The 15,684-nt window shown below is 36.5% G+C and overlaps 1 protein-coding gene across 4 annotated transcripts in view; it reads right to left on the reverse strand.

The window, feature by feature from the left end:
- Positions 1–11,255, reverse strand: part of GRAMD1C (GRAM domain containing 1C) — a 34,684-nt gene extending 23,429 nt beyond the window's left edge. For all 4 annotated transcript variants that reach the window (XR_009540763.1, XM_060150584.1, XM_060150583.1 and 1 more), the window contains exons 1-4: positions 11,001–11,255; positions 8,354–8,472; positions 5,820–5,952; positions 2,348–2,507 (exon numbers count right to left, since the gene is read on the reverse strand). Coding sequence is in view for 3 of the 4 variants with exons in the window: in XM_060150584.1 (XP_060006567.1) it covers positions 2,348–2,507; positions 5,820–5,952; positions 8,354–8,397 (337 nt within the window). In the remaining variant the exon portion in view is untranslated. The remainder of the gene's footprint in view (positions 1–2,347; positions 2,508–5,819; positions 5,953–8,353; positions 8,473–11,000) is intronic.
- Between the last annotated feature and the right edge of the window lie 4,429 nt (positions 11,256–15,684).

Below are 15,684 nucleotides of genomic sequence, written 5' to 3' on the forward strand. Positions count from 1 at the left end.
TTTTATAAAACAACTTCCCGTCAACTATCTTTTCAAAAGAACGCATCAACTGTCTTCTTAATGCATTCTATGATATTTTAGGGACTTGTTTATTTTTATTTACGTTTTTAAGAGCGTGGGTTTAGTTCTCATCAGAGATGCTTCAGTGTTTCCAAACCAAGGTTGAATCTGATTTGGATTTGGTTTTCAAGGATTTGGTCTTGGTTTGGTTTTGGATCTGGATTTGATTTTAGATTTGGACGTGATTTGGATTTGATTTAGGTTTGCCTTGGATCTAGTTTTAGTCTTCATGGATTTAGTAAACAGCCTTCAGGGGTTCCCAAACCAGGTCTAAGCCGAACAGTAAGTGGACTAGCAAATACAATCATGCCAGACAGATCCAAACCACTACAACATCCCCATCACCAATATTCTGGTAGGAATATTAATATAACATGCTGGTACAAAAGCAGGTATAGCAAAACTCCACTGGCATTACTCCGTTCTTGAAATTTGAAAGTAGTCACTACCCTAGATCTTTCCCATTGTCTCCTCACTTCACTGACTTCAGTGTCAATAATCTTACAGCTAAAAAGAAAAAAAATTCCTTGAAATGCCCATTTGATAAGCATGACAAGCCCTAGGTTATTGGTTCTAACTTAAGAGAAAGTAAAGAGAATATGATTTGCTATAAAGTTTCCCTTAAGCAACTGCTTTTTATTTTTATTATATTCTCTACTTTTGAATCTCTCTCTCTTTCTCTTTTTTTTTGTGGTTAAGGAAAGTAGTAAAATTATAGTGTTACACCATGAAGATTTTTATTATGATTTTTTTAAACTCAAATGGTATTAAAGACTCGAATGTAAGACCTGAAACCATAAAACTTCTAGAAGAAAACATAAGCAGTACATTCTTTGACAGCTTTCTTAGCAGTATTTTTTTGTGTATATCACCTCTGGCAAGATAAATAAAAGCAAAAATAAATAAATGGGACTAGATCAAACTAAAAAGCTTTTGTACAGTGAAAGAAACTATAATCTAAATGAAAAGGCTGACTAGAATGGGAGATGACATTTGCAAATGATATATCTGATAAGGGGTTAATATCCAAAATATACAAAGAACTCATACAACTCAACAACTGAAAACCACCTGATTAAAAAATGAAATGAGTAGAGGACCTGAATAGATATTTTTCCAAAGAAGACATACAGATGGCCAACTGGCACATGAAAAGATGCTCAACATCACTAATCATCAGGGAAATGCAAACCAAAACTACAATGAGGTACCACCCCACACCTGTCAGAATGGCTGTCATCAAAAAGACAGCAAATGACAAGTACTGGGGAGGATGTGGAGAAAAGGGAACCCTTGTGCACTGTTGGTGGGAATGTAAACTGGTGCAGTTACTATGGAAAATAGTATGTAGGTTCCTCAAAAAATTAAAAATAGAACTACCATACAATCCAGCAATTCCACTCCTGGGTATTTATCTGAAGAAAACGAAAATACTAATTCAATAAGATATATGCACCCCACTATGTTCACTGTAGCCTTATTTACAGTAGCCAAGATATGGAAGCAACCTAAGTGCCCATCAACAGATAAATGGATAAAGAAGGTAAATGGATAAATGGATAAAGAAGGTGTGGTGTGTGTGGGTGTGTGTGTGGGTGTGTGTGTGTGTGTACACACACACACACACATATATATATATATACACACACACACCCACACACACACACACACACACACACACACACACACACACACACAATGGAATATTACTCAACCATAAAAAAGAATGAAATCTTGCCGTTTTTGACATAGATGGACCTAGAGGGTATTATGCTTAGTGAAATAAGTCAGACAAAGACACATACTGTATGCTTTCACTTATATGTGGAATCTAAAAAACAAAACAATGAACAAACATAACAGAAACAGAGTCATAGATACAGAGAACAAACAAGTGGTTGCCAGAGGGGAAGGAGGTTGGAGGAGGAGAAAAACAAGTGAGGGAGATTAGAAGCACAACATCCAGTTACAAATGAGTCATGGATAAAAAGAAAAAAATTGCTTTTCCCTTGCTACTGCTTCATCTCCCCCATCTTAAGGCTTGGGACATTAAAAGCTAAACGTGATGAAGATTTTCAAATTCCAGGCTTCTGAAAAGTGGAGAGAGGTTCGATTTAGCAGCCCCTTTCCTCTATTTCTTATTAACTTCCATCCTTTTTTGGTTCATTATAGAGTGAGACTGTATCTAATGCAAAAACCAAATGCTCAATTTGCACACATCTAATATAAAAGTAAACATTAAAGGACGTAACTGAAACTTTACTAAAATTTATAAGAAATTCTTTACCTTCATCAACAGAATCTGAAGTACTGCTTTTGTCCAAAGAAAGATATTCATTTTTATTCAAGTCCAGTGATTTTGATGACAGTCTACTTAACCTCTTTTCTGAAGTTAGTGAAGGACTTTTGATCTGTTTCTCACTTTGGGGTTCCTCTTTCCCTAACCCCTAAAAAGCAAACAATGAGATCTTTAATAATAAAGACACTTTGAAATACTGCTTTTTGAAAAAATTGTTATGTTTGTATCACATTTCCAATTCAGTCCAAAAAATATTGGTAGATAACATAGACTATCCTAAAGTCATCTTCTTATATATTAATGAACAATAAATTTATGAAGAACATCACAAAAAAAGAACTCACAGACAATTAACAACATGTGAATCACTTAGGTTGAAGAGAAAGGGGACAAAGGACAAAAATAATAGAACAGTCAGTTCTTTGGGGTGTGAAAAGGAAAGGAGTCAAACCCAGTTAGTTTCCCCAGACAATACCTGCCCCATCACCTCAAGGAAGAGAACTCACCCATCTCTTAAGACCAGTAACTAAAGGGGAAAGGGAAAGAAAAAAGAGAGATAAAAGTCACGTAAGAGTACAGTGAGGGAGGAAAGATTAAAAGGGAAAATTAATTTTACAGCAAACCCATAAGAACAGAGTTGGCTTTGCTGTTAAGGGACTAAGGAATTGGGCATTAAAATATATTCAATATATACCGCTATCCATACTTTCTGGGAATGGCTTAATAAAGATATGTCATTTCTATAATAAATTTAATATTAGGCATTAAAGTATGAATGCTATTGCTATGTTAGTAGTATTCAAGTAGAACAGTATTATAATTAGGCTTAATAGAACAGTGTGATAAATATAAACTACACAGCAATGTACTTTCTTGCATTGTCTTTGTATAAGCAGATGAAAGACAGCAAAAGCATATCTATAACTTCCTGCCCCATGAGATCTTTGAGCAGCACTTAACAACAGAAGCAGCTCCAGGGAGGAGACCGGTTTCCATTGGCCGCTCAGAAAGCAGAATAACAACCGGGCCCCAGGACTCAATTTATTAAAGGATTATACTATCCTAGTCGAGGACTGATTTTTCAATCAGAGAGTATTGTTAAAATCAAGACTTGATTTATTTCGGAGTTCCACACTACGAAGCAACAGGTTTTTTAGCTGACCCAGGGTCTCTTTAGATGCTAAGTAGAGTAACTTTCCACACATATTACTCCTGTTGTTTCTAATTAAGATATAGTTCCTATTATAAAGAACATGGACAGATACTTATAGGAAAGTAACAGTCCCTATCTTCGAACGGTTAGCATCTGGACAATTTTTATTTCTTTGTATATTTTTCTATATTTCCTGATTTTTTATAGAGTATTAAGTTTATAACTTAAGAAAAACCTATTTTGTTCTTGGAAAAAATGTTATTTCTAACTTTTTGTTATTTCCAACTTTGTTGGAAGTAAAAATGAAACAAATTAAGTGACATATGATATTCATGATATCTGAGAATCTCACTTTACTGCTCTTGAGTGCAAAAGGAAAAAAAGGACCAAACTTCTAAATTACTTGTATTCCATAACCTGAAAACATCTATACTAAACATCAATGAATATATAATCAATCTTAAAACATTAAATTATTCCTCTACATTCCATTCCCTTTCCTTAGAGAACATATGACTTCCTTTAGGGACAAAACTAGAAGCAAGGACCAATAGGTTAACTGTCCCAAGAGCAGGTACAGAAGACATTGTCTGAGAACCCAGTCCTCAAAGTCAGACTTTTGTAAAAGGAGGAGGGGACTGTAAGAGATCCCCTGTCCTGTTACCACCCCAAAATTGAGTGGTTTGGTCTTCTCAGTGAGAACGTACAAGGGGATTAGCATTCAGAATCACCTCCCTTACACCAGCAGTAAGTTCCTAAGGGTCTCTTGATGAATAAGTTTTACGTGAAATCCACAACACAAAATCAGACTAGATAGGTGCGTGATAATTGCCTGAGACAAGTTTATAACTTGGTGGCCTTTTACATAAATATATTCTGTTTCAATGTTTCCCCAACATTTATTCACAGCAGATGCTGGGAGCTCGAGAGAAGGTAGAAAAGGTCCACTGCTGGCCACACACAGATTCACCTTCAATCATAATAGCTTATGGTTATTGAATACTTAATATGTGCTAGGGACTGTTCAATGCATTTTCACATATATTAGTTCATTTAGTCCTTATTAAAAAACCCTGTGGGGTAAGTGTCCTCATCTTATAGTTGAGAAAACAAAAGCATAGAAAGGTTAAGGAATTAAGTTAATTTATTTAAGGTCATACAGTTAGCAAGTGGCAGAGGTAGGATTTGAAGCCAATGCTCTGATCTAAAACAAGAAATTCAGCATTGGCCCCAAACTTGCATCCCCAATCAGAAGAACAAAAGTTGTACACTCTTAGCCCTCAGAATGTGGCCTAAGTACCATTCTTCATTAAAACTATGGCTCATTAGAAAAAATGGCTGATACTAAGTCTGGGACAGAAAGTATACAAACAAAATGTGCCTAGGACACATTATTGTACCAGAAAGAAAGGAAGTCATCAAAGATTATTGATTATTTCAAAAGGACAAAGGAGCCAACCTGAAGGGGCTCCCATTGGCAGAGGGGACAAACTGAGTATAAAAAGTAGTAACAGGGCTTCCCTGGTGGCGCAGTGGTTGAGAGTCCGCCTGCCGATGCAGGGGACGCGGGTTCGTGCCCCAGTCCGGGAAGATTCCACATGCCGCGGAGCGGCTGGGCCCGTGAGCCATGGCCACTGAGCCTGCACGTCCGGAGCCTGTGCTCCGCAAAGGGAGAGGCCACAACACTGAGAGGCCCACGTACCGAAAAAAAAAAAGTAGTAATAATAATGACTTCAAGTGATAGAAACTCACTGAAATTAAAAAAAATTGAAGGGCTTATAATAATACTTGAAAAAATAAAGAAAGAAACTAACTATGAAGCCCAGTAATTAACTGGATGTGCCTGCTTTAGTAATCAGCTTAACAAGCATCTATTGTTATTCAAGCATGGTGCTCAGAGTTCTCCTCTCCCCTTCAAAACAGATTCTTTTCACTACGCACACTACCTACTACGGGAAAAATTCTGCTAACTATGAATTTCTCCACCTTATTATATTTTTAATGATGTCTATCCTCCTTACAGACTGATGCTCAGGGAGCTGCCTGGTAACTCTGCACCATATCCAGCTCTGAACAGAACCATATATTATTCCCATACAACCTCTGCAACTTACAGGCTTAAAACTCTTGTCCTAAAATACAAGAGCAGCCTGACATCTTAAGTTTTTAAACATTTTGTATATTGTATTTTCATTTTCTCTTCCATTGTGATGAACACATGGCAGTATCAGACAGATTTTAAAAGGTCCATTGTGATGAACACATGGTAGTATCAGACAGATTTTAAAAGGGATATCATATACTAACCCCTTTTTGTGGATTTCCATCAATTGGCTCTGTTTCTGAAACCTGACTAATTGATTCACGGGTAAAACTGATCGGCTTGGATAATTTCTCATCTCTCTCCCCACAGCCATCCAAGCTGCTTCTTCTTGGACTTCTGTAAGAAACACATCATAGAAACATAAACAAGGTCACTTCCGCACAAACAGCTGATTCAGTCTCCTCACTGAGGTCCTTTTCTATTATAAAGCATTTGGACAACAAATTTTTTTTTTGTAATGTAACAAATAAGCTTCTACTTATAACAAAGCTATCTTCTTAAATCACATGCAAATTGACTTAACTGCTGAAAATAAAATATGCTCATATAAGATTTTATAAACTTCAGAAACCATTAAGAAATTAACCAAGTACAAGTGGTCGTAACAGCAACTAATAAAATGAACGTTGCTTATTTAAATTGCAGTTGCGGACAATGAAGAAGCTTCGAAAGGTGCAGGGTAGGTGTTTGAGTTGGATGCCAGGCAACACCAGAAGGCAGTTCTAGATCTCGTCTCCTTCCTTCAGATTCAGTACCAGCTGAGATGGCACATCACTCCAGGAAGGGGAAGCTCCTGATGTCTGAGCACAGAGCCCATCCATCAAACCATGCCTCCCTTCTTGTTCTTCTCGTTCCTGAGAACAGGAATTCCTAAGGTTAAAGGAAAAGCTTTCAAATGGTCATAGGAACAAGATTACAATAAATGTCTTGGGACCTTCTTTTCCTCTTTCAGGGAGTGGGGGGAAAAACAGGAAAGTGTATTAAATATAAAAGCAGCACAATGGATCTAATTTCCAGACCTCAACTTTATTGAGCAATTAGCATTCCCATGTAATCATTGCTATGTTTAGACTTAAAGCTCTCCTAAAATAAACTGGCTGCCTGACATGTGAATCCATATTATCCTGACAAAGAGACAGAAAAGCTAAAAAAAGCCTATTCGACTTCACCCAAATAATACTTAGGTCTACTACTCAGTTACTCCTGGCCGGGCAGAATAGCAGGACTCTGAGGGAACCAAACAAGGAAAACGGCTCCTGGAGACAAGACCACCAGCTGAGTGTCTGTACTTGAGGATTTTAAGGATGGAGGTGGATTGTGGAGAAATGAAGAAAAAAAGAGGAAGGAGAGTGAAGGAAAGATTGAAAGTGAAAAGAAAGAAGATGGAAGAGCTGAGGAAATAACAGGTGTGAGGTAGATATGCTTCTCTCAGAGATTGGAAGAATGAGAAAAAGAGCAGAAGAGGGAATGAGGATCCAGGGAAGTCCCAAGCCTAGTAAACTTTACAAGGAGAGTAGTCCAATGGAAATTTTTAACTTTACAGAAAACTAATAAAATATACACGTGTAACCATGTAAAAAAGACCATAAAATATTAATGCTGAGCTGACACAATATAAATAGAATCAGTATAACTAGAAGACTTATCTGGATAGAATAAAATCTTTGTACACACATGAGACTTTGAAAGATTTCCACCTTAAGACTTATTTACTACAGAATTTTTAAATAAATAATTTACCTAATTTTTTATTAAGGTATAATTCATATATCATAAAGTTCACCCCATTTAAAGTGTACAATACAGTGATTTACAGAGTTGTGCAGTCATCACCACTATTTAATTTTAGAACATTTTTATCACCCCAAAAGAAGCCCTGTGCCCATCAGCAGTTGCACTCCCCACACTCCCTTTCTCCCAGTCCCTGGCAACTGCTCATCTACTTTCCATCTCTATGGAGTTACTGATTCTGGACTCTATTTCGTATAAATAGAATCATACGATATGTGGTCTTTTGTGACTGGCTCCTTTGACTTAGCATAATGTTTGCTCTAGAATTTTCATGTATTATCCTTAGTTGTTTTTATTGCTCTGACCTCAATCACCACTGGACAAAAAGCACTTTTATTTGTACAGGTTAATAATAATGTCCACTCTTCCAAGTGAATTCCCATCAGTCAAAAATAATCTCTCTCCACTCTGAATTTTTCCCACATTATCTATTGCTCTTTTTGGCCCTTATCATTTTCAACCCTGTATTATAATTATTTGCATTCCCTGTAGCGCTATAAGCTCCTTTCATTAATGCATTCAATATTTATTGAGTGCCAACTACATGTCAAGTACTACGCTAGGGTATCCTTGAGGAAAAGTCATATTATCTTTCTATCCCTTAAAATATCTTCCAGCTACTTTTCTTTATTGTTATCTATAGGTGCAGAGATTTCACTAGGTACTTCTCCATATCCTTAATAAAAAGGTTTAGTAACCCCATGCTTTAAGCAAATCCTAGGTGACACAGTTACAAAGTGAACATTTCCTCATCTGCCCTGTATTTGCTTACCAATTTAGCAAACTATTCACTGTCCTCACCTTTCACTCATTCCACTACAGAGAAGCAAGAGGCAAATTTCACTGGATGGTGAATAAACAGAAAGCCTGAATTAGTAAAGTCTAAAATAATTCTGCTTTGATTAATGATGAATAAATCTTGACATTTCAAGACACTTTGCAGTACCTTGGCTGCACATTATCCTCAATCGACAGGGACAAGTTCTCCATCTCTTCAGCATTTAAGCCTAGCTCAGTGCCATAGTTCTGCTGGAGCAGCTGCCAGACTTCCTGTCTGGTCAAGCTCTAGAATGACAGAAAGATTACCCTGACTATTGGAAAACATAACATAGTATACAACATAGTGATTCAAAACATGAATTCTGAAGTCAAAATGACCTGTTATGCAGTTACTAGTATATGGTTTTGTTAGTTATTTCACCTTTCTAGATATCAGTTTCTGTATCTATAAAAAGTGGGTTAACAAAACGTATCCGACATAGTTGATACTGGGAATAGGTAGATGATGATTTTAAAGTGTGTAACATAATAACTACTGTCAATGGGTGTAAGACATTTAAAACCCTCTTTTTATAAAATAATTTGTTCATCCTTTCTGGCAATTACTAATCTGTGATTTAAATTCTGCAATCCAACCAGTCTACCAGGATGACTGGATCACCATTCAGAATACCAAATGTCAGTTCAGAATCCCTCCCCTTAATTCATAATGTATCTGAATATTTTAACTATATTTGAAACCTCACATATCAGTAAATTTTAAATTATATTTTCCTAAAATATAAAATGCAAGAGTCTGGAATTCAGAATATTTCTGTTTTTATTTTTATTTATTTTTAATAAAGTCCAGCTTGTTCTTTCTTTGTAGGTATCATATCAGTGTTAAATAATCTAATATAAAAAATGCATGTGTTACAAAGGAAAACAAAAATGATAGTAGTATGACAACTAACAGTCTGATTTTTAGAAACATTATGGATGGTTAATTACATAATTAAGCAAGGTAGAGGGAGGCAGCATAACACTTGAAGCAACTGTTGGCAAGATTCTTTACATCTCTTTCATTCAACAGATATTTATTTAGAACCTGCCACATGTGTATCACTGCACTAGATGCTAAAACGGATAAAAATGATGTCCTACTTGCTCTCAAACAACTATAATTTAGTTGAAGAAACACTGCAAACTTTTAAGTAAAAGTTAAATATGACAAGCTATATCATTATTATGTACGAAAGAACTGGTAGAATCAACATGATATAAAAATCTAAAGGAAAGAAATATTACTGCGGTTTAGGGTGATCAGATAAGGCTTCACATTGCAGAAGGGTCTTCAGCTAAGCTGAAGGAAGGACATAAATAGAGGAAATGGAGAAATAAAAAAATTTGGGAGAGGGAAGCTACATAAAAATATAGAATAAGATACATGAAAAACATAAGCAATATTTGTTTTGAAGTCAGTTATCAATTTATCAGACTAATCAGAGTAAAAATTTTAAGTGGGTAAATAGTAGCGATAAATATAGGGAAATTTTATGGGGCAAAAACATACAGACACCTTGAATTCCTCGCAGATATTCCCAATGACAAATACCACACTTCCTTTTTTCTTTTTCCCCGTTTCTCCTCTCGGTCTAGTAGCCATGGTATCTTTATTTGTTACATTATACTAGATGACCTTCATTACATTTCATGGAAACTCAAAGATATTAAGAACAGAATTTCTGCACTTTAGACTGCTAGTTCCCAGATGACTAAGATTCCATAAGAGCAGTTGTTGAAACTTCAGATGTTACTATCAGTATTTCAAAAAGTCAAAAATATCCAAACAGTTACCTACAATAAAGTTTTTCAAGCTAGGTAAAATGTAAGGCCTCTTCGTTCGGAGCTGAATTATATTAACCTAGAGTGGTTATCTCAGGCTGATAAGAAACTCTCATTGGAAATAATGTAACCCTAATAAACGATAATGTTCTAACATTTTATTATTTAATATACACCACTTATTTGGTTGACAAAAAGTCTTTTGAAGCACAGTGTCCATAGAAGAAAAAAAGGATCACTAGTGGTAGAGAAAGAAACCACTGTTCTTGATCCTAAAGGTACCCACACACATTTCTGATCCCCACTCCAGAAGAACCATTTGTGAATGGCTTTTTTTTTTTTCACAATAGCAGTTAGCTCATACTAATAATTAGCTCAATATTCCAAAGATGTTATCTCTGAAACAATTTTAGTGTCATAAATGCATGGTTAACTTTATAAAGAGAAACAAGCAATATTTCAATATACTTGTGGAAGAGTAACCTTTTATAAAAAGTCTTCTGAAATAATAGGTATCAAAGTATTCCAAAAACAAACTAAAGCAAGTAGATAAACAATGAGCTAAACACTCAGACAGCGTTCTAAGAGTGAAAGAAATGAAACTTATAAGTAAAATAGTAACAACAAAAATACAATTTTATTTGACTACATCAATAAATGTTTTAAATATATTATCAAATACTATCAGGAAGTCAATGGCAGAGTAATTTCAATATACTTTTAATCTGTTAATTAAATTTAAACATATAAGGTTAATAGAAAACAAAATAGAACTCATTTAACTTGTCACCTTATAGATTTGCTAATTTGTTAAAAATGACTTTTTCTACAAAGTCACAAAAATGATTATTTACAGCCATGCTGAATATTCAAACATTAAAACGTATACCCAGACTGATCTTCATAATTCTTTCAATAATCAGCAGCAGAACCAGGGTTAAGTAACCTTAAAAAACAACTTAAATTTTAAACAAAGGCTGACCACCTACCTGCTAACAATGGGGAGGAAGGCTCCCCGTTCAACCTGCTGAGCACTTGAGCAAAATAAAGAGGAATCAAGCAGTAATCAGATAAGGCTCAAAAGTCAGATCAATTTCTGGCCCAGAAAGCTTTGTATTCTAAGTACACTGCAAAGTCTTTATCTGCAGCAGAGTTCCAAACATTTAGTGACAACCATGCTTCAATCTTCTAGTTTTGTTATGAGAAGTTTTCCTTATAAAAGACAAGCTCTACTATAATTTAAGGCAAATAATTTGTCACTTCCTGGTTTGTAGTATCAGCACTCTTATCCAAGGCTGCCCTTCAGAATGCAGAATTGGAAGTTACACCTCACTCTACAGGTTCCTAAGCCACTCCTACTAAAAGAGGGTAGGTAAACAGGGTTTTATTAAAGAGACAGTTCCCAATTTCTTCTGTTCTACACACTGATTAGAAACAAAAAAATGCAAATGAAAATATCTTGCCTATGCTCAATTATGTAAAATGCTTATTGCAATATGATTTTAATCTCATTTTTAAAATTAAATATATTAAGGGTTAAATTTTCTTCTCCATGCTAATACTTCCTATTCAATTCTGGCAATGTCATTGCTTCTTCATACCCCACTTCTTCAGTACTAATGTCACATCCCCATCAGACTCCTGCATTAACCCTTTACAACTATCAAGGATTGCAACTCTTGAGTACTGTAAATGGAACGTCAGGAAATGTCAAGAAGAATGAGCTATTCAGGTGGAGCAATTCCAAGAAGCAGGCGGCATATCTTTCATCACTGAAAAGTTTACATGTTGATTACTCAATAATTCTTTCCTTTAGAAATATTTTTTCCTTTATTCAGAATAATTTCGTGGCAGCGACCTACCTGGACTATAATAAACACTATAGAGAGTCTCATCTACCAGTTCTAATTTATTTTCCAGAAGAAAAATTTTCTTCTAAATGAAAAATCAAATCTTGCCCTAATTTCTACCTAGCTAGAAACAGCTACCTAACTGTTCCATCTAGTCTGGTAAAGTGTGTAGACATGTCAAACGCTACTTGATAGACTGCAAGGATCAACCTTTTGGGGGGAGATAGGGTTGCTAAAATCTAATCATTTTATACAACAGCAGAATGAGGGACCAAAGCAACACTGGAGGATACTACTCGCTCAAACTGAAGAGAGCTCACTATGGGGCTAGCTTTTACTCCCTAAAAACCAGTGCTCTTGGCATATGATGGCAGGTCTTACTGACCTAAACCATAGATACGTATCCTCACTGTACCATGGTAACCAAATAGCTATGAGAAAAATATACATTAATTGTACTGTAAATGATTTTTATATACTTTTGCTAAATATAAAAATCCCTTATAGTAAACCACTGGATATGGAGCAGAGCTGAGCTCAGTAGGTTTAAGAGGGAAAACAGAACCTAAGACTGGGCCCAAAGAAAGTCTGGCATGCAAAGGCTGAGTGGAAGAGGAGGAAAAAAGGACAGAAAAATACAAGAGAGGTAGAGCAAGGTTCAGAAAGAATGATATGGAAGTCAAGGGAAGAAGGTGTTTCAAAATAGAGGGAGTGTGCCATGGTGTGAAATGCTGCTGAAATATCAAGTAAGATGAACACACGTACACCAAATGCAAGTGTGCAGAGAAGTGGAGCGGCCTGGCAAGCCAGTTCACCATGACTCGGGAGGGCGGGGAGAGGAAGACACAGAGAAGAAGAAGGAAAGAGTCAGCGGGGAAGGGGGAAGCAGTCAGGTCATGAAGAGCCTGTATTCACGCTAAATAGAAAAAGCCACCTATTAGTTACACATAGAAAAGCAACAAGTTCAGAAGTGCGTTTTTAAAAGATCCACTTTTAAAATGACTACTTTTTTGGTAAAAACCTAAAGCAGTGGTCCCCAACCTTTTTGGCACCAGGGACCTAATGTGAGCAATGGGGCGCATCAGATGAAGCTTCGCTCGCTCACCTCCTGCTGTGTGGCCCAGTTCCTAACAGGAACCTAACAACACCCCCAGGGGGTTGGGGTCCCCAGGTTGGGGACCCCTGACCTAAAGGACAGAGTAGAGTGTTAAAAAGAGATCCGTAGGAGACTACTGTAACGGTTCAAGCTAGAAATGATGAGGGCCTTGATGACCAACATGACATGTTGGCAAAGAGGTAAGACACAAGGATGCACCAGGTTTCTGGCTTGGGTGACTGGGCAGGAGGAGGCATACTGCACTGACCAAGGGAAAATAGGTGGAGGAGTTCTGCCAACCAGAAAGGTCAACAAGAGGGAACAATATACAAATACTAATACTTCTACACTGCCAGGTTATTATAGAATATGTGACTAAAATACTTAGCAATCTGCATTTTTTTCCTGGTAGATTTGAATACTGTACTTATTAGATTTATAGGACTACTGGAAAACGTCTAGATTTCCAAGTAATTCCAAAAGAAAGAATCATTGGAGAGGGGCATAAGCAGTAATAAGAGGTTTGATAAGGCTGAGGAGTCTGCAGGAAAAAGCTGTATGACACTCTTCTGAAAGGTCTCAAAGGTGACACTAACTTGATAAACTAACCACTGTTTGCAGAATGGCCTCAGCACTGTTGACATCCTAGAGATGCACTCAGATCAGCTGACTCAAACCAGCCACACTCACAAGCTGCATGTACATGCTCCGTAGTAAATATACTAATGCATAGTAGGGGAACGATCTTTTCTAATCATCAGAATTCGTTCAACCTACCTGGAGAACCTGAATATTCAGGTATTCAGGTACCTGAATACCTTGGAAATCAGACTAGTAATCAGAAATTTGCATGATAAGCATGAAGTCGGAGCAAAGGTAGACAGTGTTAAAGGAAAAACTACTGTGACACTGATGGAGCCTGACGATTCATCTCTGTCCTATCTCTGTACATTTCTCTAGTGGTCAAAGTCTGCCTCTGTGACTTTGCTTTTCTGGCCTAAGTCTTAAGTTCTTGGCCTAAGTCTGGCCAAGCCCCCTTCAGACCAACACATTCTTTCTTTATATATACTAATACAATCAGTAAACTGTTTTAAATCCTTTTTTCCCCAACCCACTTGAGGAACAGGATACTCTCCTGTCATCCTTCAACTAGAGGTACCCAAACTAGAAGATGGAGTGACATGTATCAAAATTGGAAGACGGTGGGTCTGTATACATTGACAAAACACCCCTCATAACCTCCTCCCTAATTCTGACACATGCCTCCTACTTCTGGCCTTTGGGAATAAGCCTGAAAGCCATTCTGTCTCTTTAAGCTTTAGAATTTAAAATGAGCGCAGATTTCTGCTCTGTTAGGCCCCGGATTTAAACATCTATTCTCAATATGTAGTCTTAAATTTCCATGGAGAGCTAGCTTCCCAGTAGCCCCCGTGTACTGGCAAGAGATACCACTATTATCTCTCAGAGAAAAAATAGCACAAAAAGAACAATTTCATTCTGTACACATCCTGCCTGTATTATTAGCATGAGTAATCCTAAATCTAATAATATGATAATATCACTAGAAACATAAAAGTATTAATGAGGTGGAGTGGTGGGCTGGGGCCAGATCATACAGTCTCTATAAACAATTAAAAATTTTTATCCAAGGGTGATGGGTATTCAGCAGGAAGCTAACATTAGCAGGTATGCATTTTTTTTTTTTTCAAAAAAAGATGAGTTTGGTTTAGTATTGTTCAGAGGTTAAAAAACTGTTCCTGTAAAAGACACAGAGTAAATATTTCAGGCTTTGTGGTCCATTTAGTCTCTGTTGCAACTACTCAACTCTGCCTCTGTCGTGTGAAACCAACCACAGACAACACATAAAGAATGAGCATGGCTGTGTTTCAATACAATTTTATTAATGGACTTTGAATTTCATATAATTGTCAGGAAATATAAATGTAAAACCACTCCTACTTTGTGGACCATACAAAAACAGGCGGGAAGACTTTCTGGCTCTGATACAAAACATGGAAGGGGGTGGGGCTTAAACGCTAACAAAAAGTGGAGGGCTGGAGTGGGGAAGGGCTGAGAGGTTCTTTACAAAAGACAGTAAACATCAATTGTTTGTAATCGAGAATGGAGCTGCCACAGTCTCCTGGCCTCACAAATCTCAGTCAATGTGCTATCTGCAAGAAGGGTGCTAAACTCAAAGGTTGTGAACTAAGCTGAAGTGCTATTAATTACAGCATGAATGACATGGTGACAGTTTAGACACATGTCTAAACATTGAAGACTTATGGTAAGCTAACTCAAATATCTGAAATAAACTGTCCTTTCTGAAGCAATGCATCAGAGGAACCTTACGAATGAAAAAAAAATGTACTTTTAAAAGCATTCTTTCTCAAAGGCACCATATTTGCCTCCAGCTTTTTCCCCTTTTGTAGATTTATCTTACTGGAGAATTAAATAAAACACACACACACACACAGATTTAAAATCACTCTATTGTCTTAATCAATCTTACTGGAATAGTCTTTTATCTAGATTAATATGCTATGCCTTTAAGGCTTTATTACGCAAACAGCAAGCAAAAGTAACACATATTTACTTTTACTCTCAAATTCCCTAATTGAAAGTAAACATGATTATAATATTCTGAACTTAAACTCCCTAAAATAGTTTGAATATATACAAAATTTATTATTCAAGTTCCTTGTGTTGTTTTCTAGAATTTTGTAGTTA

Source organism: Lagenorhynchus albirostris, chromosome 5 (assembly GCF_949774975.1).
Source record: "Lagenorhynchus albirostris chromosome 5, mLagAlb1.1, whole genome shotgun sequence".
In the NCBI taxonomy this organism is placed as follows: Eukaryota; Metazoa; Chordata; class Mammalia; order Artiodactyla; family Delphinidae; genus Lagenorhynchus; species Lagenorhynchus albirostris.